This window comes from Alosa sapidissima, chromosome 11, assembly GCF_018492685.1.
Source record: "Alosa sapidissima isolate fAloSap1 chromosome 11, fAloSap1.pri, whole genome shotgun sequence".
Taxonomy (NCBI): domain Eukaryota; kingdom Metazoa; phylum Chordata; class Actinopteri; order Clupeiformes; family Clupeidae; genus Alosa; species Alosa sapidissima.
This window is the reverse complement of record NC_055967.1, coordinates 35,251,059-35,273,313: the sequence shown is the minus strand read 5'-3', so window position 1 is coordinate 35,273,313 and position 22,255 is coordinate 35,251,059. Positions and strand designations below refer to the sequence as shown.

Genomic DNA, 22,255 nt, shown 5'->3' with positions numbered 1-22,255 from the left:
TGCGAGAGGCGAAGAGTCGATTCATGTTTTTTTCTCTTTTCTTTTTAAACTTGGACCTGCGGCGGGCCGATGCCAAACACCACACCACGTGACGTGTGAGGTGATGGGAGGGGATTGCGGTGGCTGACATGTCGAAGCTGCCTTGACCTGGTTCACTCCAACAGAGAGATTCATCTTCTTGAGCTGGGAAGGGGCTGAAGCAGACGAGAGACGAGGGTGCGGGGGGTTGAAGGAGAGAGAGAGAGAGAGAGAGAGAGAGAGAGAGAGAGAGAGAGAGAGAGAGAAAGAGAGAGAGGTGAGGAAGCCGATGGTGGGGGAGAGTGCAAATAAACAGTGGAATTTTATCTCTCCCCTCAGCAGAGTCAGTGCTTCTCTGCTGGCCTGTCCTGTCCGGGGCCCCCGGCTTTCTTCCCAAGCAGATCCCGTAGCGTGGCCCTGGCCCCGAGCCAAGTGGCAGGGCCATGTGTGCAGTGGACCTGACCCCTTCTGTTTTTTTCAGCTTCCCATCTCTCTCTCTCTCTCTCTCTCTCTCTCTCTCTCTCTCTCTCTCTCTCTCTCTCTCGCTCTCTCGCTCTCCCTCTGGTCGCATCTTTTAAACCATGGGATGCTTGCTGCGCCTCCTCACTCTATATAGTAAACATCCCTATCGGACCGCCCATGGGAACCCTGTCTGCTCACAACCACACACACACACACACACATTGCCAAACGTACAGCCCAGGCTTTGGCCCGGGAGGGGGGTCACATTCACCAGGCTCTTGTGCAGGGACCCTGCTGCTCTGCCTCTGCTTCTGCTCCCCCATTGTTCACTGGTTGGGAAAGGATGGGACGCAGACAGCAATGAAACTGGGTTAGCCACAAGAACGAGACAGGAACTAGAGAGGATACCGCAAACAATTCATTTTACAAACGAGTGTGTGTGTGTGAGCACATTGTGCCTCACGCTTTGTTTCCGTCTCCCTTATCAAACTGGCCTAAAAATACCCCCGGATTATATTGTGGAGTCATGAATTGTGAGTGTCACGTTTCTTGTTATTGTGCTCGTTGTATACAGCTGTAAACCCTCCTTGATGTGGGTGTCTGTCTCGAGAGAGCGTGGCCATAATGACCATGGGCGAGATATTGTTTTGCACAGGGAATAACGCTTGTCTGATTATAATGGGACAGGATTCCTAAGCAAAGGGAGGGCCAGGCGGGTTGTAATTAGGGATCCGAGGACGGACCACTCGACTAACCGCTTGACAACACGGAACGCTGCCAAGACCATAGAGACCAAACACCACCATGCAAAACAGTCATTTTCTTGTTTGTGCATATAGTGTCGTTGAGGCCGGGCAGACAGACAGAAAGGCTGGAGAGAGAGGGTGATGGCAGAATGCGGGGTGATGCGGGGTGATGCGGGTGATGCGGGGTGATGGCAGAATACGGGGTGATGCGGGGTGATGCGGGGTGATGCGGGGTGATGGCAGAATGCGGGGTGATGCGGGTGATGCGGGGTGATGCGGGGTGATGGCAGAATGCGGGGTGATGCGGGTGATGCGGGTGATGCGGGGTGATGCGGGGTGATGCGGGGTGATGGCAGAATGCGGGGTGATGCGGGTGATGCGGGTGATGCGGGGTGATGCGGGGTGATGCGGGGTGATGGCAGAATGCGGGGTGATGCGGGGTGATGCGGGTGATGCGGGGTGATGCGGGTGATGCGGGGTGATGGCAGAATGCGGGGTGATGCGGGGTGATGCGGGTGATGCGGGGTGATGCGGGTGATGCGGGGTGATGCGGGGTGATGCGGGTGATGCGGGGTGATGCGGGTGATGCGGGGTGATGGCAGAATGCGGGGTGATGCGGGGTGATGGCAGAATGCGGGGTGATGCGGGGTGATGCGGGTGATGCGGGGTGATGCGGGGTGATGCGGGGTGATGCGGGTGATGCGGGGTGATGGCAGAATGCGGGGTGATGCGGGTGATGCGGGGTGATGCGGGGTGATACGGGGTGATGCGGGTGATGCGGGGTGATGCGGGGTGATGGCAGAATGCGGGGTGATGCGGGGTGATGCGGGTGATGCGGGGTGATGCGGGCGATGCGGGGTGATGGCAGAATGCGGGCGCTTTCCTGCCCACCTCCTTCCCTCTCTGTCAGGGATCACATGCCGCCCGCCGCCGCCCCCCCTAAAAACACCAGAGCTGATGAAACAGGGTGGCAGCTCTGTCAATGTCTGGAGCATGTGTGTGTGTGTGCATGTGTGTGTGTGTGTGCATGTGTGTGTGTGTGTGTGGCAGCTCTGTCAATGTCTGGAGCGTGTGTAACGGCAGTCAGCAGGTACGTAGCTGTGTGGTATGTACGTTGCGCTAACCACCCTAAACCGCCTTAAGAGACGTGCTAGTGAGAGAGCTGGTACGTAGCTGTGCGGTATGTACGTTGCGCTAACCTCCCTAAACCGCCTTAAGAGACGTGCTAGTGAGAGAGCTAGCAGCCTGAGCTTTTAGCTCGATTCTTTGCACGCTCGACTCTCGATCTGAGGTGCTGCAGTTTGTGGGTCCCCCTGCTGCGCCGCCACCCCCGACAGGCCAGTGCTGACGAAATAGGATGGCAGCTCTGTCAATGTCTGGAGCCTGATCAGACAGAGCAGAGGTGATTGCTCTAAGACTACAGGGGAAGCTCAGCCTCCTCTAAAATATCACGGAAAATCGCATCAAATAACACTATTACATTAGCTTCTAGCCTACTATTCCAACTAGAACATGCTGAAAACATGTTTTTTCTAGTTCTAGCTAGTTTGTTCAGCAATAAGGTTTTGTCGGTCATTTATTGTGATTTCGCACCCGTAATACATTGCTGTGACGACACGATCCATCAAAAAACCATGCAAAAAACCCATAGACGCTCGGCTTCACTGGACTTTCAATGGCACTACAGAGTGGGCTGATCTCAGTGCAGAAAAGCTACACATTTATTGGACAAGCGCCACAAAATCGTCATTTCCAGGGAAGCCCGGCGTCTCTGGGAGTGAATGGGACACTGGGATGGCCTGGACGCCGAGCTTCTGTATGATGATTGGAGGAACCGTCATAGAGGCTGGACTCTTTTTGATTGACAGCATATGTCGCGATCTGACAGGAAGTGGTTCAAGTTCAAGGGATGCGTTAACGTTAGTGTTGACAGGTGAAGTCGAGAGGCAAGGCAAGTTGCAGCTCAAATTTGGGAGTAATACAGTCGGTTTCTATTTGTCTTTGTAAATAGCATACTGTAAATAAAACCGTAATGTGGAGTTACAGAGTTTGTGGCTTTTGTTTCAGTTGTGTATTTAGGCTAAGTTAGGTAGCGCGCTATATAACGGTGTAGGCTACATGATGCCATGCCAACTCTATAGCCTACTGTTTGGCCTATTCTGGGTTTTGGGATAATTTTTGCCCTCAAAGAACAATATAGCACCTTAATAATATTAATTTAATAATTGACCAGTTTTATCGGAGCTTCCCCTGTTCCAAAGAGCAGCAATCGCCACTGAGACAGAGGTGGAGGAAGTAAGAGGTCTGTAGGCTGAATACAAATGGTTGTGTTTTTGGTCTTCAGACAGAGCATGCATGTTACTGATCAGAAAAGGTTTGACAAGAGTTCGCTCAAACACCTATTTATAAATTGGGACATTTTGGTGTGAAAGTTCCTTCCATATCTTGAGAACCGTTCATCTAATTGTCTTCACATGACTTGGTAAGTGTATGGCTGAAGGCCCAAGTGAGTTCAGTGTTGACTGTGAAGTTGTTCAGATGAAAAATTACACTGATATCGTTAAGAGACAATATTTAGCAGATTTGGACCTAAACAATTATAGTGACACACACACTGTGTGCCTACAGCCTTGGTTTGTGGGGAAACAAGCATGTTTTGAACAACAACTGCACTAAAATTAAACTATGCTACCTAATGTTTGGCTAGTTGACAAATATTTAGTTAACAAAAGAGAATGGCAATTGTTTTAACTTTGTGACAATGATCTTAACATGCATGCTGTTTTGAAAACAGCTCTTGATAAGTTTGTGGATGTTGGGGGTGGGGGTTGTTGGAAGCACTAAAGAAGAAGTCATATTCTAAATCCAGTGTGGTCCCTGTTTTATGGGTCCAATAGCAACATCTCAAAAAAGACAAAAGATCACATAGTCCAGCCATGAAATGGATCGTGGTTATACATGTTCTACAACTTTGATTCCTGTCCAAACTCTCTTCTGTGAGGTCATGAGAACACACATTCACAAATAATGCAATGTGATTATCTCAACATAAGGAAAAAACACAGAAAAGAACCAAGTCTTCCAAAGCTGTGAGTCATGGAGAAGTAAACAGAAGAGACAAGAGGAGGAGATGAGAAGACAAGACAAGAGAATAGATGGGACAAGAAGAGAATTTGTCTGGGAGCTAGCAGGAATAATCCTCACTCTCCCATCTGGAGGGTATGATCACATTTCAGCAGCTCTCCTCTAAAGGGGCAGGGCCTGTTCCTTTACCTTCCCCAGAAAGCCCTGATACCCCCCTCTGCTTTGCCCAGATCGACTCCTACGCTGGAGCCAACTCATCCTCCCAGTCTGCAACCAATTAACCCTCTGGCTGTTCGGCTTGCGCAGCATGCCAGCTAATCGAAAGCTGCGCTCTGACTCAAGCTGGAGCAAGAAGAAGCCATTTTCATTTAGCATGATGTTAGCACAAGGGGTAGTGCCTCAACTATTCCAAGCTGCTGACCAAGTAGTACAATGGATGCTAAAGCCAACCACTTTAGCTTTAAGCCTGCCATTGAATGTGGTGCAGTTAAGACTACTTTCTCCACTGGGCCTTTTTTTCAACAGATGCCTTTTGGAGAGGGTAAGCCAAGCTGGTCAAGAGCCCACAGGCCAAGAAGATTATGTTGTACAAAGGGCCATGTTCCATTCCTTTCTTTTTCTTCTGGTCGCCTCTCTTTTCTTCTTTTACAAGAGACTGCTGAGATGCAGTATATTCTGCTAACATCATACCATTCAGCCATATCATACCACGAGACATTAAACTTCTTTGTTATGAGCTCAGCCTTGTTGTCAATAGTTACAGAGTGTCATCAATTACTTCTATAAAAGTTTGCAATTGTTGACACCATTCCCGACATGAGGTTCAGTTACAAAAAAGTAGATCCTGACTTCTTAGTAGACCAGAGACTTCTTACGTGAAAACGTGTCTGTGGCCGTGAGTCTCCTGAGTTGACGTTTTGCAACACCCTACAGTTTCCCTCCTCTACAATGCTGAGGGGATGACAAGCCCGCTCTGCATTTCAGTAGGCATGGCAAGGAATGAAAGGAAAGGGTGACAGAAGGCTGGAAAGCTCTACAGATTAGGCCACATATTTCCCTTTCAAGGCTCATTACTAGTATAGAGCCATGTTGTATACTATTCTACCATGAACCATGATGAGTTGAGTACAATTGTGTTTTTCTTACTTGCTTTCACGGTTATTAACAGTATTTGGTACCATCCAAACCAAACAAAGTGGCAAAATCTCTACTAATCTTTTCAACCTCCAGTAGACAACAGAATGAAATTGCATCTATAAAGACTTTTCCATGCTGTAAATCACTCAAGCCAACCTCAGATTTACTTTATATTTGCTATAAGACTGTAGAGTGGGGCACCTGTCCTGGATTACAGCCAATACCTGACAAAACACAGGCATAGCTACATACATACTTCTAAGACATCTATCATAAAGTTACGGTTTTAAAGCTGTATGCATAATACCAGAGTACTGTCACTGCTAATGCACGTCCTCAGCTGATGATCAAATAAACCGAGAGGAAAACAAACCACTTTTTAAATCGGACTTTTGCTGAGGCTTCATTTGTGGGCACGCTGGAGAGTGCCGTCTCTATTATTCGGCCGTTTCCTCAGTATCAGCAAGTTAGATCCAGTGGGGAAGCACACAGCAGGAAGTTCTTGGCATATATATCAGGACCACTAAAGGCACAGCCGGCCAGAGTTTAATATCAGGAACATAGGGTTTCCGTGACCATCCAGCGACTTGAGTAGCTCACACCTACTTTATTGTCTTCTTGCACAAGGAATAGGAATGATTAGAGGTGTAGAGGAACATTATGTGCATAACTCAGGAAAAAGGCAGTTCTCTGGCCTAAAGGTACTTATGGTTTCCCACACATCCTTTTCTGAAAGTTCTGTTGATCCAGTTTTTCTTACATGAGCAACATATTGCCTTACTGTGATGATTTTGAGCACTAAGGTGCATAAAGGTTGCTCCCTTTATACATTGCCTCTATAACTGTCTGCTGGAAAGTACAGTAACTGAAGCAACATGCATGTGGTGAAAATTAGACTCATTATGAGTTTAGGAGCCACAGTGTGCCGACTTCTTGGTTTCCTTCCAAAGCCTTTCACGCACACACTGAGTGACATAAACATAGCTAATCTCTTTTTTTTTTTTTAAGGAAGAGCCTTTAAAATGCCCCAAACTGGAGAGCCGTGTTCATGATGGCCATCTAGCTGAAGACACTCTCCTCCTGGCGCATGTCTAACTGCTCGTATGAGTTTGCACCTCTTGCCCCCAGCCTAAGAGATGACTCGGAGCCAAATCTAGAGTTCCCCTTCCTGTTTGCACTCCCGCTCCTGCCGTTTCTGCCTGAGAATTCCCATCAGTGCTCGCGATCCCGTCCCCGCACGCCTGTGCCGAGTGGATTTTTATAATTCCCCCAGCTATTCCCAGAGGAGCCCGATGAGGCGAGAGCTTGGGAAAAAGCTCACTTCCGGAGTCGGAGATCCAGGGAGCAACAGACAGTCTTCTCCTGCTTTCAGCTACCACATAGTCTCTCAAAAAGCCATGCTCAACCTCAACACTTAGCCTATAGTCAGTTAAAATAGTCAACTGAATCCCTCTAAGCCACAAGGGCAACAGAATGATAATTCTCTAGTCACATGCTGTCTCAATTTTTATGCCGTAAGATTGAAATAAATGCTCCCAGGGCAAATAGATACACTAACTACACCTCTTCTGTCTACAGTCATCGTCATTATGTTATTACAGCCGAGCCAAATACACAAAATGTTCATTCCATTCTTGTCCATAACTGCCACCCAGCAGTACACCTTTGCAATTGTAATTATACCACAGGGAAAGTTTTGACTTGACAGGATATGATTATGGATATGTCCTTGTGTTTGTAGATGAAATGGCTAACATTGCATCTGCTGGAATTAATCTCAACATTTTTAGGACATTCAATGCCTGTGGTGTGTTCTGACATTTTACCATTTTAATGGGAACAAAATGAAACCAACAAATAAGGACACTTGTAGCCTACTTGTTTTTATATGTTTTGTTATGCCTACTTGTTTTTATATGTTTTTGAGCAAAGACATGCAAGGGAGTATTTACATGCCGAAACTAACTCCACAATTCTGTGGTCCTCATACATATTACATGTGCTTTATAAGCCTCATGGAGTTTAGTGGAACTTTTTCCACAGGCACCGTGAAGCCAGCTGAAATGACCAGTGGAGAGGCCAAACTGGACAGTGCACAGCCACATGTATAAGAAGAGCATGAAACAAAACACTGAGCAAACATCCAGCAGGAATTCCTCCAGAGTCCAATAGTCAGAAATGAGGCCCTTAGAGACAGCAGTGTGCACCTCTCTGTGGCAAGTGCAGCACTCAAGCATGTAGATGAGATGGTCTGATGACACCATGGTGGTGGGGGTGGGGGTAGAGGGACAGGAGAGGGTGGGGGGGGGGGTGCATCTGAGAATAATTTGCTCAGTACTGTTTACACCACAATCACTGTTCTCGATGAGCAACCCTGGTCCACTCTTTCCTACCATGTGCCTCAAAGTCTTAAAGTGGAATACCAAAGTGGAAAATGAAACAGTCTCTGCTGCTTTAAGTTACAAACCAATTTCTCCACAAAAGAATTCACCGCTACTGCTTGACCCGCCGCCTGAAGAAAGAGTTAGAGGTTGGCCAGACCAACAGCTTGCAAGCACAGACCTTCAAAGTGGAGGGGCTGATGTTCGGGGGCACCGAGTGCATGTGTGTGTGTGAGAGAGAGAGAGAGAGAGAGAGAGAGTGGTGAGGGGGTGAAAACAACATCTGTGGTCCGCTCCCTAACCCAGCACACAAAGCACTAGAGCTCACGGAATCCTGGGCAACAAGAATTCCCTCACGCAAGCAGGGGTGCATTCTGATGCTGTCACCGTGGAAACTGTGGCGGCCTCGGCCATGTGTGGAAGGCTGGAGAGTGTAATGGCTGCTAAGGGCCCATAGGGAAGGTCTCAGTCAAAAGGGCCCCTGGTGATTTGAGCCAGCGGGGGACACAGTCCACACAGGCCCTGCTGTCACTGGCTTTTCCCAAGACAGGAACAGCACGCATTTGCATCTGACTCTACTGACTCTGCAAAACAATGAGGAGAGAGGAAGGAAGGGATAGATGCCCATGTTGCCATTCTATTATTTTCTTCATGTCCGACACACACACACACACACACACACACAGACACACAGACACACAGACACACACAACCAGTCAAGCAAATTAATAGTCTAGAAAAGTAGAAAGTAGGCTAATTGTATATTTGGTCACAAAGTGGTATTGCAGTCCTATGAGAGTCACATCAAAAGAAACCAGAAACAGTTAATCCTATCAATTTTCCTGCTTGAACTGTGTACAAACGACCTAAACTCTGCAGTAACTCACTACACACCACTGGCTGGGCACAACCAACTCCTGAAATCTATCGCCTTATCAGACCATCTAAAACACCATTGGCATATCCATAGACTACTATCTATATTTGAGCCCTTCACAACAGACTTGGATCCTGACCTAAAAAGATCCTGGTTCCTCAGATCCTGTTCCAGAAGTAATGTCCAACATAAGCACTTGCATCTGAGTAAAACAGATTGACTATAAAATGAAAGTCATGTCAGACCACAGCTATCTGAACCATACACCCCTAATCCCCATCCACCTCAATTAGACCAAACCATTTCCAAACAGTCCATAGTGTTTTGGTCATCTTGTTGATCTACATGTAGGCGTGCACTGCAATAAGACCTAGTAACAAACTTTTCCACAAAACACTGTGCATTATAACTCATGAGGAAATCCTGGCAAATATTAGAGCACATTAGGGAGCAGGAATTGTAAACTTTACATCATACATTCATAGCAAATGACAGAAGTGGGTCAGTCATTGAGGATCAAACTGTTTTCAGTGATTCATTGAGAATCTTTCTCTAACTCTTCTAATCAGGACTGAGAGCTCTCAGAAACTGGTTAATTCCAGAACTTTAGAAATGTATGGCTGACAGTATGTAATATCAGTCGAAAGACTGATGCTCTTTTGTCTTGAATGATAACTACACACATCCATCAGTCATCATGTTGTGAAACCATGTGCTGGGGGGGCCAACAGCACTAATATTTTCTGACATTACATGTCAGAACATTAATCTTCTGAAAAACTCTCTCCATCCATCAACACTTCATACTATGCAAGTGAAACCTTAACCTTTAATGGAAGTTCACTGGATGCGAATCTCAGATGATATATTTGTTTGGAGAAGCCCATGGTGAAATGCGAGAGGCTGGACCCCCTGCCTGAGTTTGCTAAATCTTGGCACAAAGTCTGTAACAAATTGCAATACATTTCACTTGACTTCCCGGAAAGTTTTGCCATCAGCGCACTCTTTCTGACGAGCATGTGTTTTCGCACTGAGGACTCGTTCTGTTTCTCTCCAGGGGATTCACATCCCCATGATGCCTCCAGGCATATTTTGCCAGTCCTCTCATTCACACAGCATTTCTCTCTCTGTTGGCATGGCTCATGGACGCATACGCTTTGTACTGTGACCATCACCTTGAGTTGAACAGTTCGAGCGCTCTTTTTAGACCACCTCACGCTGAATGTCATGCAAACCTGTTTTTGTTTTGTTTGTTTGTTTTTTGTTCCTCCTACTTCTTCACCCTTGTGTCCACACACAGTTTACATGCGGGTCCATGAAGCTTCAATGAAGAGAAGCCATTGTTCCGTTTGTAGAAATGGCCCACCTCACTCATCCAATTACCCACTTTTCTCCTTCTTCTCTTAGACCTCACTGGAATGTGGTCATTTAGCACATACTGCGTTTGGGTCAGACATGGAGTTTGTTAGCGCACTCTGAGAGAGGAAGCCTCTCTGATGCTTGTGGTCTCGTGCCAGCCTGTACTGCTCAGTGATTGTTGTTTTTGTTTACCAGCTGCACTGTTAATGATTAAAGGGGTGTGGCGGAACTCACTGGCCAGATGACTGGTATCCCATTAAAATACTTGGGAGAGAAGTCAGGGGGGTCTTGGATTGGAGAAACCCAGGCATCTTAAAATCCCAGAAACATCCTCAAGCTCACACAAACACACACACACACACACACACACACACACTCACTCACTCACGCTCTCTCTATCTCTCTCTCTCTCTCACACACACATAAACACACACACACACACACACACACTCTCTCTCTCTCACACACAGACACACACACAGACTAAATGACTCACTCTAACTCATTCACTGGCAAACACCACAAAAGCACTGTCAATTAGAAGGATGCAGCATTGCATATCAGAATAAGAACTCCTTTATCAACCCCTTTGTACCGTGATCATCCAGTCAGAGATCATTTTCCACTAACACATATAAGAAACACAAAAACTATCATTTCCTTTACCTTGCTATGGTGGATGAGCCCTCCAGAAGTGCCTTTCCACTGGACTCTCATTTTGTGAAATCTGACACTGGATATGGCAGCATCCACTTGCATTATATCCTTCAGAGTTCTCCCTCCTCCTCCTCCTCCACGGGTTCAGCACTCCTGCTGCTGGTTCTGTGGTCTCTCATGGAGCACAGCCCTCCCTTTCCTCTCCCCCAGACCCACAAAGAACAGCACTCCCACTCACTCCAGGGAAAAAAAGAAACTTGCACTGAAAAGAGAAGAAAAAAGGCTTTCTTCAAAAAAAACCTGCCCTCCTTAAAACTTCAGCTGAGAGTGTGAGCAACAGTTTCCCTTTTTCCCCTCTCTCTGTAACTCTTTCACCCTGTCGGTGTAGTTGTCCGTCTCTCTCTGTTTCTGTGCTGTTGACTCTCCACTCTCCCCCTTTCTCTCCGGAGTTTTCCCACCCCTCCCTCTCTCTCTCTCTCTCTCTCTCTCCTTCCCTCTTTTGCTCCCTCCTCCTCTCCTTTTCCATCATCGAAGTTACCCCGACCCCCTTCCCCCTCCCTCCCTCAACCCCCGACCGCTGAACTAATCTGCAGCTGGCTGAGTGATTGGAGGCCCAGTTGCTGAGGCAACCGAGTGTCCTGCTCAAAGGAGGATCGGAGCAGGAAGGGGCAAAGCTGAGCGTAACAGAATACATAAATAGCGGCCTCCTCCGGGAGCCAATTAAAAACACCAGAGGGCTCTTCTCTCTTTTTTTTTCTGGCCGGACTGGGCAGCTCTTCCTGATCCCAACTTTATTTACTGGTCAGTCCCTTTAACCCCCACCCCCCCCCCCCACCCACTTTGTGAGTGCTATGAACATGGAAAACGTCAGTATAACAAAACCTGTGGTTGATAATCTGCTTGTTTTTACAGTTTACCTTTTTTCAAATCTGTTAAAGAGCTGCTCACTTTGTCTGTGGCATGTGAGAGAAGTGGCTTGAGAAGCTGAAGACGGTTAGATGACAAGACACCAGTGTCTGGGATTTGAGATGGGAGATGGCTTCAAGTCAGCAAGGGAAAAGGGAGAGAGGGGAGGAAACCAGAGATCATGTTTCACAGAGATAAGGCTCATGGGTGCACTGACCTACTGAGAGAAACAAGACCCTCACCAGACTGCATGTCTGTTGCAGAATGTTGAGAGTTGTTGGAATTGTTAAAACTTATTTTGGAAGTGATTCTTCATTCATTAATTCTTCAGTAGGCTAGGCCTATTTGCCTATTTGCCTTGTAGAAAATAAAAATGCATGTGTGAAATTATAGAAGACAATCACAAACATTGCATACTGAAACTGACATCCAACCTTTTGTTGTGCAGAAGAGTTTAGGACAAGGGCCTGTGTTGGGAACTTGGGCGGGACTGGGTCTGGAACATCTGTTCAGCGTATCTCCTACCTTTTGTGTTGGTAGTGCCCTGCTGACACAGCTGTGATTTCAGTGAATGACAGCATGAGAGCATGAGACCCATGTGCAATGAAGTGGATCACGAGCTATCAAGCCTGTTATTAGCCTAACATCTGAACTAAAAGCAAAAAAAGACTATAGCCTACCAAAGATTGTTAAGGCTTAACAATCTTTGGCCTACCTACAAGGATCCAAAAAGCACTCCAACACGGCAGGCAGTCATACATTTTCTTGTAGTTCTCTATCAAGTCGTTTGAAGATTGAAAGAGAGAAAAAAAGTAGAACTTATTAGGCTTCAATTCAATTTCAGTTCTATTGTTTAATCTAATGCAGTCAAAATAATGTCTGCAACCCTCTTAGCGTTTAGTTCTAAAAATCATCAAACTTTGAGTAGAACTTTTTGACGGCCCGATTGTTTGTCTCCCCCTGCAGGTTACTTTCTAAACCAGTCGATGATAATGCTCAAGTTATTTATGTCCAATGGTTGAATATATAAATATATCAACGGAACTTAATATACAACATTAATTGAATATAAATGTGATAATAGTCGAGTCGTAAAATAGCCTAGCCTAGGTCCACTGTGTTCTCTTCGCTCCGAGCGGAACCATCAACACAGATCCTACAGACTGTACGGAATGTTTCTTGCCAACAACCCGGAAGTTGGTGATGGATTTTCACAGAAAAATGAATGAATACGATGCAAAATGTTGTGTTGTCCTTATAGAGTAATAAGCAATGTTGCCATGGAATGGTACGTGTATTTAGGGATCTTTTGAAAGTGTACGCAAACATGACATGAGTTTAGACCTTCTGCTGTTTTATCAGCTAATATTAACGATTGAGAGATGGTGCCTGTCGATACAGTGCTAAACTTCAGCTGCCTAATGTTGCATGATGACCTCTTTTACTCAAGACAATCATAGCTAATTTAGGCAAACTGCAGTGCCGACCGGAGAGGACAAAGTCTGGTCAGTATAAAAGGCACAGACTAAACAATATATTCGTAGGGGTTACCCGTGATGTTCATCATACTTTGAACTCCATTGCTTACGCAGTTAATTAAATGGGGACATGTTCGTTTCCTACGACAGTGATAGGCTGATCTCTGGACTTACACAAACGCTAAAGATTACGTTGTTTGGCATTGTACAGTGGCCTATAACTAGCTGTAAATACTGTAAATGTAATGCATTCGTCTGTGTTTAGGTTCAGGAATGATAAGTGTAACGTTATAGATATCTTTGTTTTTAGCAACATCATTTAGTTAAATAAAGCCCACAATGGCAGCTCTAACTGCAAGAAGCTGCTTTCAAAACTTTAGATGCTCCATCCGTCAGTTAGGGCTTTTCCCAGCAGCTCGCCTGGTCCCTCATGGAGCTCGGCTAGGCGAGTCCAGAGCTGCTCATCTGTTGACCAGAGTGCCTAAGACTGCATTGTTATGCTGGGTCGCAGGGCGATGTATGTACACTGCAGCAAGCTGCCAGGAGGTCTTGCTGCCACAGCCTAAAGCGGAGAAGAAGGCCATCGCTAAAGTGCAGGTTCACAAGCTGGTGTTTGTCCTGCGCCTTACTCTGCGAGCTGTGGTTCTCCTGGTCAAATTTGGCCCACTGCTTCTGCTCTTCCCACTGAGTCTGGTGTCAGAGCAATGGGCCTCCCGCTGGTTGGATGCCTTGCTCTGGGTCACCGAGACCTCCGGACCCACCTTCATCAAACTGGGCCAGTGGGCCAGCACGCGGCGGGACATCTTCTCACAGGCCTTCTGTGACCGCTTCAGCAGACTGCACGTCCACGTCTGTCCCCACGCCTGGACACACACCAAGGCCTGCCTGAAGAGGGCATTTGGCGAGCATTGGAGGCAGCTCTTTGTGTTCGATAGCAAGGAGCCAGTCGGATCTGGTTGTATTGCGCAGGTGTACCAGGCCAAGGCCAGAGTTGAAGCTGTGGAGGACCCAGACTTCCAGCAGCTGGTGGAGGATCTGGAGAGAGACGATCTGCTGGAAGCCTGGGAGATCCCTGGGCTTCGTAGGACTCTGACTTCACTGCAGGGAATAGTAACGGGTGAAGAGGAACAACAAGCTCATCAAACTGGTCAAGAAAAAACAAGTGAATTTACTAGAGAAGGTCCAGGAAAAGAACATCTGATACCTGTTGCTATAAAGGTAGGTGCACACTCTGATTGCATGCTAGTTCAGGTGTGTTGCAGATTTGTTGAAATTCTGAGACCTTGCTTCTGTTCTAAAATAGGTACTTCATCCCGGGATCAGAAGACAGGTAGAGATAGACTTGCTGCTCATGAAGGCAGGGAGCTGGCTGCTTAATTGCCTACCCGGAGTCAAGTGGCTTAGCTTGCCTGGAATTGTGGAAGAGTTTGGGAATCTCATGACCAAACAGGTAACAGTGTTAAAGCAAAGATTCTGGAATACTTTAGCCTTAATCATCTCTGGCTAAAGTCTATTTGTGTCAAGTAAGTGTAATGTATCTCCCAGTATTTCACCTTCTCTTTGCACGTTGTCCTTCAGATAGATCTACGTTATGAAGCAAAGAATATCGAGAAGTTCCGGGAGAATTTCCGCGATGTGCATTATGTCAAGTTCCCCATCCCCCTGAGACCATTCGTCACAAGGACGGTGCTGGTGGAGACCTACGAGGTGACTGATGACCCCTCAAGTTCACATCACTCCTCTCACTTCTGTAGTGTCATCTCATTTGTATTAATGAGCTATGCCCCTGTACTACAAATTACTTACCACTTGTATAACGGTAATGTGTATTTTTTATTTTTCTTATTTCAGGAGAGTGAACCAATCTCCAGGTATCTCCAGGGAGATGTCCCTATGGAGGTGAAGCAGAGAATAGCAAGGATGGGAGTGGACACGCTGCTAAAGATGGTAAGATCGTCTACTGGAAACATTGGGTCTAATACGACTTATTTATTATTAACTTATTATTGGCTGTGCCATATCATACTGCATCGTATATTGTGATCATTCCACTATATCGGAATAATTTTTCGTATCGCAATATTGATAATATACTCGTGTCATCATGTTTTGCATAGTATTGTGTGCAAGTTGCATGTTTATCTATATGCAAAAAGGTGTCCATGTTTTTTTTTGTAGAGTTGCGAGCACAATTTATTTTAGTTTTTAACTAAACGCAACTGTTAAAATGTATTGCAGTATGTGTTAACTTTGTATAACTATATATTATTTGAAGATTTTATGACATTGTCTCATATCATATATCAGCATTTCTCCTCTGCGTTTTCTTTTTAAGTATATTTTTTGGGCGTTTTGCCTTTATTTGTTTAGGACAGTAAAGATTGACAGGAAGTGAGTGGGAGAGATGGGGTGGGATCGTTATATGACTCGGGTCGGATTCAAACCTGCGTTCCCGTGGGCATACATGGTATGGGCGCTGTAGCCTGTTGCCCCACAGCAGCCATAGTCACCCACCCCTACTTTTCACTAAAGTTGTCCTTGTGAGGATTAAGTACATCGTGTTGCTGTTGTGGTCTGTAGAGTGACCACTGGGTGTGTTGGCAGGTGTTTGTGGATAACTTTGTCCACGGGGACCTGCACCCAGGGAACATCCTGGTGCAGTGGAACCAGAGCGGCTCGGCTCAGGACAAGGCCACGCTGACGGACCTGTGGGACACGGTGGTGGTGAGCGTCCGGCCCGCCCCTCCCCCACTGCAGCTGGTGCTGCTGGACGCCGGCATCGTGGCACACCTCAGCGACGGGGATCTGAGGAACTTCCGGGCTGTCTTCACCGCAGTCGTCCTCCGGCAGGTAAAAAACAGTTGCACGTATGCCAAGTGTCACCTCGGTCCTGTGCAAGATACTGTAGATGCTGTTGTGCAGTAGAGAGATCTTGAATCTGGTGAGTTGTTTTTAGAAGAAAATTACATGAAATACAGTCATCATGAAGTAATCTGAAGGACTGTTACATGCACAATTATACAGAATGGCAATTCCACGGAAAATTTACTTTTTGTCACATCCATAACACAGTGAAATGCCTTGGCATTTGTATGATGTGAATGATAACATTCATTTTTTGTGCATTTTTTCTCGTACATTCTTCAGCCTAAAATAGCAAATGCTCAAATTTCATGCAATCATTCACATCATACCATACCATCACATTTTATTGCCGTTATGGATATTACAAAAAACATAATTTTCCATGGAATTGCCCAGTACCTGTTACAAAAGTAGTCATACATGGCACAGGGTTCCCACACATCATGGAATTTCTGGAAAGTCAGGTAATTTGATCATTTTTGGGGCAAAGTCATGGAATATCAGGGAATTTTGTTGTAGCGGTTTAACATTTACTTACCACAATACATTAATACAAATGTTTCCACAGAGAATTGGTGTATATCTGGTTATTAAGATTCTTGAACTCTATGCGGCTGCTCTGAAATCATTGGTCGGTATATTGTACCATTCATTATATAGTAAGTCATGGAAACTCAGGTTTTTTGTCAGGGAAAATCAGGAAAAAGTCATGAAATTTTACAATTTTACTTAGAGTGTGAACCCTGAAGCCATTCTTTCCGTCTGATTTTGAATACAGCGCTTCAATTTTCACCAACCAATGTGGAATTATTTGAAATGAGTAGCCAGCAGAAACTTTTGTTATGCTGCACTGACCTCATTCAGACATTTACTGCGTAAGTTGGTTCAGTGGTCAGGAGGAATTTTAGACTCTAGACTCATTCTTCCTTGTACCTAGTGGTCCATGGCAAAGCCTCACAACGCAGTTTGACATTAGGATGACCATTTCGGAATACAACATTCTTTGAATGATGTCAAGCTTTCCAAGCCATAGGGCTAATCAAAGAGCCTCTCTATTTATAGCTCATGGTTTGAGGTTGGGATGTCCCATTTCTGAGGTGGCAACATTCTGTATAATAAGAAAAAAATGTTAAATTGTGGCATAACACAGAAGTCCATGTCTGGGGATTAACAGAATGTTTTGAAAAGTGTTTTGAAGTCTTGATCATGATTGCTGATGTTTCTCAACCTATTAAATCTGAAAGATTACCATTACCTTCTTTTCCCACTATGAACTCTTCTGAGAGTACCTCCTGTCCTAGTACTACTAACAACTGGACATACTTAATTTAGCACTTACCACTACCTTCTTTATTATCCTGACTATCCTTCAAAAGAGGATAACACCGACAATGTTTAATTATATCAACAAATTAAAAAAAAAAACACAGCCAAGTCCAGATGGTCCAGAACCTCAGTCTGGCATTTGCTGCATCCTAGATTATTCCAGTGTCTTGTCGTTTGTGGTTTTGCTGTTAAGAATGTAGAGTTCATGAAAAGCTCGTCCGTGTGTCTGTTGTGAGAGGGACTATGCTGTCTCCACTAGGGCGAGCGAGTGGCAGAGTTGATCCTGCACCATGCCAGAGCCAACGAGTGCCAGGATGTACCGCGCTTCAAACGAGAAATGGCCCAGCTGGTGGACCAAGCCCTGAGTGACACCCTCTCTCTTGGGAAGGTACCTACAACATATAAACAAACATCCATCCTTCTTTATCTCATCTGTTGAACTATGTTAAGAAAATATAGCAAATTATAATAGAGCTATTCGGAATGAGAGGAGGAACCACTTCTCTAAGGTAATTGCTGAAAACAGTGGAAACTCTAGGGTGTTGTTCTCTACCATTGATAGGCTATTGCATCAAACACCTTTTGATACACTCAGTCAGGCATCCTCTCTAAGATGCGAAGAATTTGCAGACTTCTTCAAAAACAAAGTCATTTCTATAAGGGAGGCTATTGGTAACACAAGTAATATGTTTGATAGTACACCCAAAAACAGCCCCCCAAAATTAAGGTCCTTTAGCACTATTACTCAATCTGAGCTTGGTAAAATTATAACTCAAACCGGCTCCTCAACATGTGTTTTAGATCCAATCCCTACTACATTCCTCAAAAAAGTATATGATAGCTTAGCTCCCTTTTTTCTCAAGGTAATAAATACCTCATTAGAAACAGGTATATTTCCAACTGCTTTTAAAACCGCTGTTGTGAAACCTTTACTTAAAAAGTCAAATCTTGACCATACCAATCTGAGCAACTACAGGCCTATATCAAATCTATCGTTTTTGAGCAAAGTACTTGAAAAAGTTGTTTGTAATCAGTTAAATACCTTCCTCAACGAAAACAGTATCCTTGAAAAATTCCAATCAGGTTTTAGATCAAATCACAGCACAGAAACGGCTCTAGTAAAAATAGTCAATGATCTCAGACTAGCTACTGACTCAAACAAAGTCTCAATCCTTATTCTTCTGGATTTGAGTGCGGCATTTGACACCATTGATCATAACATCCTAATTCACCGCCTTGCGAAGTGGGTGGGTCTCTCTGATAATGCTCTAAACTGGTTTCAAACCTACATTACTGGCAGAGATTTTTATATCAGTCTAGGAGATCATGTATCTGAAAAACATGACTTGCCTTTTGGTGTGGCCCAGGGGAGCTGCCTTGGTCCCCTGCTATTTTCTCTATATATGCTTCCATTGGGAAACGTCATAAGTCAGCATAATGTAAACTTCCACAGCTACGCAGATGATACCCAATTGTATATTTCTGTGGAGCCAACTAACCCAGATGGCCTTTGCTCCCTCACTGCATGCCTAACCTCCATTAATCAGTGGATGAGCAAAAACTTTTTGAAACTAAATGATGACAAAACAGAGGTACTTCTGGTTGGACCAAAACTAAAGCGAGATATTATTCTTAGTAATCTGGGGAACTTGGCACACCAGGTCAAACCAAAAGTAACAAGCCTCGGTGTCATCTTAGATGCAGAGTTAAGTTTTAAGCCCCATATCAGTAAAGTTACTCAGACAGCCTATTTCCACTTGAGAAACATTGCCAAAGTGTGGCCCTTTTTAACTCAACAAGATGCAGAAAAACTAATTCATGCCTTTATCACTAGCAGGTTAGACTACTGCAATGCACTTTTCACTGGTCTTCCCAAAAAACATCTAAAGAAATTGGCACTCATACAGAACTCTGCGGCTAGACTTTTAACTAAGACTAAGAAGAGAGAACACATCACCCCTGTGTTGGCTGAACTGCACTGGCTCCCTATTTCCTATAGAATTGATTTTAAGGTTATGTTAATTACTTACAAAGCTCTGAATGGCATAGCACCTTCATATATCTCTGAGCTTTTAATATCTTATCAACCACAAAGGAAACTTAGATCATCCAATTCTAATCTTTTAATCGTACCCAAAGTGCTCCACAAACAAAGTGGAGAAGCTGCGTTTATCCATTATGCCCCCAAACTATGGAACACCCTCCCTCTGTACATCAAGCAGGCGAGTTCAGTAAATATTTTTAAAAAAGATCTGAAAACATACCTGTACAGGAAAGCTTTTAGTTAACTCATCTTATCCTGTAGACTACATTTTCAGATTATTCTACATCTGCTACTATTGGAGGGCGCAGCCAGCCAGAAGCAGATGGGCTCCCCCTATTAAGTCAGGTTCTGTTCAAGGTTTCTTCCTGGAATATGGGAGTTTTTCCTTGCCACAGTTGCCATATGGCGTGCTTGTGGGGGGTAAAGGGTTAAGGCTGCCAGTCTTATGACGTCATTTTCTATATTTTTGATATGTTGCTGAGTGGATCATAAACGGCAAAGAAAAGTGATTGATAATGACTGACTGACTATTATTGTGTTACATGCTTCAAATGTAAAGCACTTTGAGCTGCACTCTGTGTATGAAAGGTGCTATACAAATAAAGCTTATTATGTTTGGACATGGTTTACTATATCTGCACAAGTCTGCACGACTGCCCTTATCAAAGTACAAAATGATCAATGTCATGTGCCTCATTTATAAACCATATGCACACTTCAACAGCAACATGTTATGTGTCCATCCATAGGTCCAGGTGGCGGAGTTGCTTTCCCGTGTGTTCGGGTTGCTCATCCATCACAAGGTAGGAACATCTCACGGCTCCCCTGTCACCCTTGTGTAGCACTAAGTCAAAACACAGACAGGTCTCTGAGAAGGCCATTACCTGTGTCGTAGCGCCATGGTCTGCTTCATGATTTATCAGCAGTGCTGCTGCTGTTTCCTCAGACCAAGTTAAGCTGGTGCCATTTTGTACATGGAAAAATGGAGTCCAAAGAGAGTGCTCTAATGGTCTGCCACACTAGATGTTTATTTTCCCATTCTATACTTTAATCAACTGATCTGGCTGAATGTTGTTTTTAGAGCAGACTCTACATTTTTCTTAAAATGCTGGTCACTGAAATAAGTTTAGCAAGGTGTGTGTAGTTCAGCATTTTGTCTGTTTGTGTCGTCTGGACTGTTCAGTTCCACTCAGCCACTCAGTTCCATTTCTGGCTAATTATAGTTTTGTCAAGGGGTTCCACAGAGTTAAAACTTGAGATATTGATCATACCAAACATTTCAATCTCTTAAGTCACATGTTCCTGAGAAATATCTCGTACCCTGTTTCTAAGCAACTTAAGGCCTGTTGTCGTCCGGCAGGTGAAGCTGGAGAGCAACTTTGCCTCCATCGTCTTTGCCATCATGGTGCTGGAGGGGCTTGGCCGGTCGCTGGACCCCAATCTGGACATCCTGGAGATCGCCAAGCCGCTGCTGCTCAAGAACTGTGCTTCCCTCCTCTAGCAGCTGCAACGTCTGCCGCCAACGCTGCGTTTGACCATCATCAACACATGACCTCATGCCACCAGGGAACAGATCCAGCTGGGACAACTGGAAGAAAATGCTGTCAGGAGTTAAAGGTTAATGATGCACTGGGCAACTTGATGTGCAACGTTAGTGGTAGATATCAACACGTCTTGTCCAGCTAATGGACATTTGTCGTTGCCAGAAATGAATTAGTAGTGCTGGCTGCTCATAGTGTCTGTAATGGCGTTGCCCAAAAAAGGGCCCAGTGTGTCATGAACCCAAACCTACACAGAACTGTCAATGGGGTGCTGCCCGCCTCCCATCCCATGCCCTGGTCTATTGGTCGGAGAAACCCGCCTCCCATCCCATGCCCTGGTCTATTGGTCTGAGAAACCCTCCTCTCAAGTGAAATGTAACAAGCTGTGAACTCTTAATATTCTCTGTGTGCTAAGATTCCTGCCAGTGTCCGGTCTCTGGCATTGCAATGGATCCAAAAACACACAAATTGGGCTGCATCTCTTTTCCATTCAGTGGAGAGTGCCCAAAGCTCTTCACACCCAATGTTCACACCTGGGTAGCCAAGCATGGCAGTTAATCCCTGTTGTAATTCTCCTCAAATTACAGTTTACAGTTCAGACTGTCTGATGAGGTGAGGTGAGGTTACATCACTCACTCTCTGTTTCAGAGATAATTGGGCATATAATAGCCTTAGTCCTTATGGTTGTTCTTTCCACTAATTCAAAGCAATTACTCTGTCCTAATATGTTATAATTCCTTTGACTGACAAGTTATCTCAGGTTATGAGCAGACTCCAATGTAATCCAATTGTACAGTTCTGTTACAGGCTGACACTAATAATTTGTGTAATGCAAAGGTTCATCCACTTTCAACAAGACATATCCATCATTTTAGATACATAGCTCAATGAAATGGACTGTAAATGATTGAAAACGATTAAAAATGCCTTTTGGTTTCTTGTCATATTTTGTACCCTCAGTCATGAAGAGCTGTACCGTCCTATTTACACCATCATGTGATTTGGTTGTGCTCATCAGTTCTCAAAACAAATTCAGTATTCTGATGGCAGTATGCCAAGAACTCATTCTGTGCTCTTATAATCTAAGACAGAAAATGACTCATTAAATATGAATCCTATTAATGTAAGACAGCATTGCTTATCACACTTGTTTACGGCATCTTGCTATTATTGTTAATCTATGAAAGATACGGGCTCCCTATGACAGCCTTTGCTCCTTAGCTGTCATAAACGTACTGGGTAAAGCCTTAATCACAAAACATCAAAAGCGCCCATTAACACCAGGCATCCATTAATTTACAATTTTATTAAATCTGTCAATGAAAAACACAGACAAGAAGAGACGCAATTCTGTCAAATGTCAGGAAGAACAGT

The 22,255-nt window shown here is 44.8% G+C and overlaps 2 protein-coding genes across 3 annotated transcripts in view; one reads left to right on the top strand and one right to left on the bottom strand.

Annotated features, from left to right (window-relative positions):
- si:dkey-82f1.1 (DENN domain-containing protein 2A) overlaps positions 1-12,200 on the bottom strand; it is a 31,027-nt gene extending 18,827 nt beyond the window's left edge. Inside the window, exons 1-3 of one of the 2 annotated variants that reach the window (XM_042110929.1) lie at positions 12,062-12,200; positions 11,670-11,760; positions 10,731-10,958 (exon numbers count right to left, since the gene is read on the bottom strand). The gene's annotated coding sequence lies outside the window, so the exon portion shown is untranslated. Of the gene's footprint in view, positions 1-10,730; positions 11,188-11,669; positions 11,761-12,061 lie in introns of those variants that run through there. The other variant, XM_042110928.1, reaches the window with a different exon arrangement.
- A 592-nt stretch (positions 12,201-12,792) lies between these two features.
- adck2 (aarF domain containing kinase 2) lies at positions 12,793-21,825 on the top strand. Its single transcript, XM_042110954.1, has 8 exons — positions 12,793-14,323; positions 14,409-14,555; positions 14,684-14,812; positions 14,957-15,052; positions 15,710-15,955; positions 17,556-17,684; positions 20,090-20,143; positions 20,701-21,825. The coding sequence occupies exons 1-8, from the start codon at positions 13,445-13,447 to the stop codon at positions 20,839-20,841; spliced, it is 1,821 nt and encodes a 606-aa protein (XP_041966888.1). The 5' UTR covers positions 12,793-13,444; the 3' UTR covers positions 20,842-21,825.
- Positions 21,826-22,255: the final 430 nt, after the last annotated feature.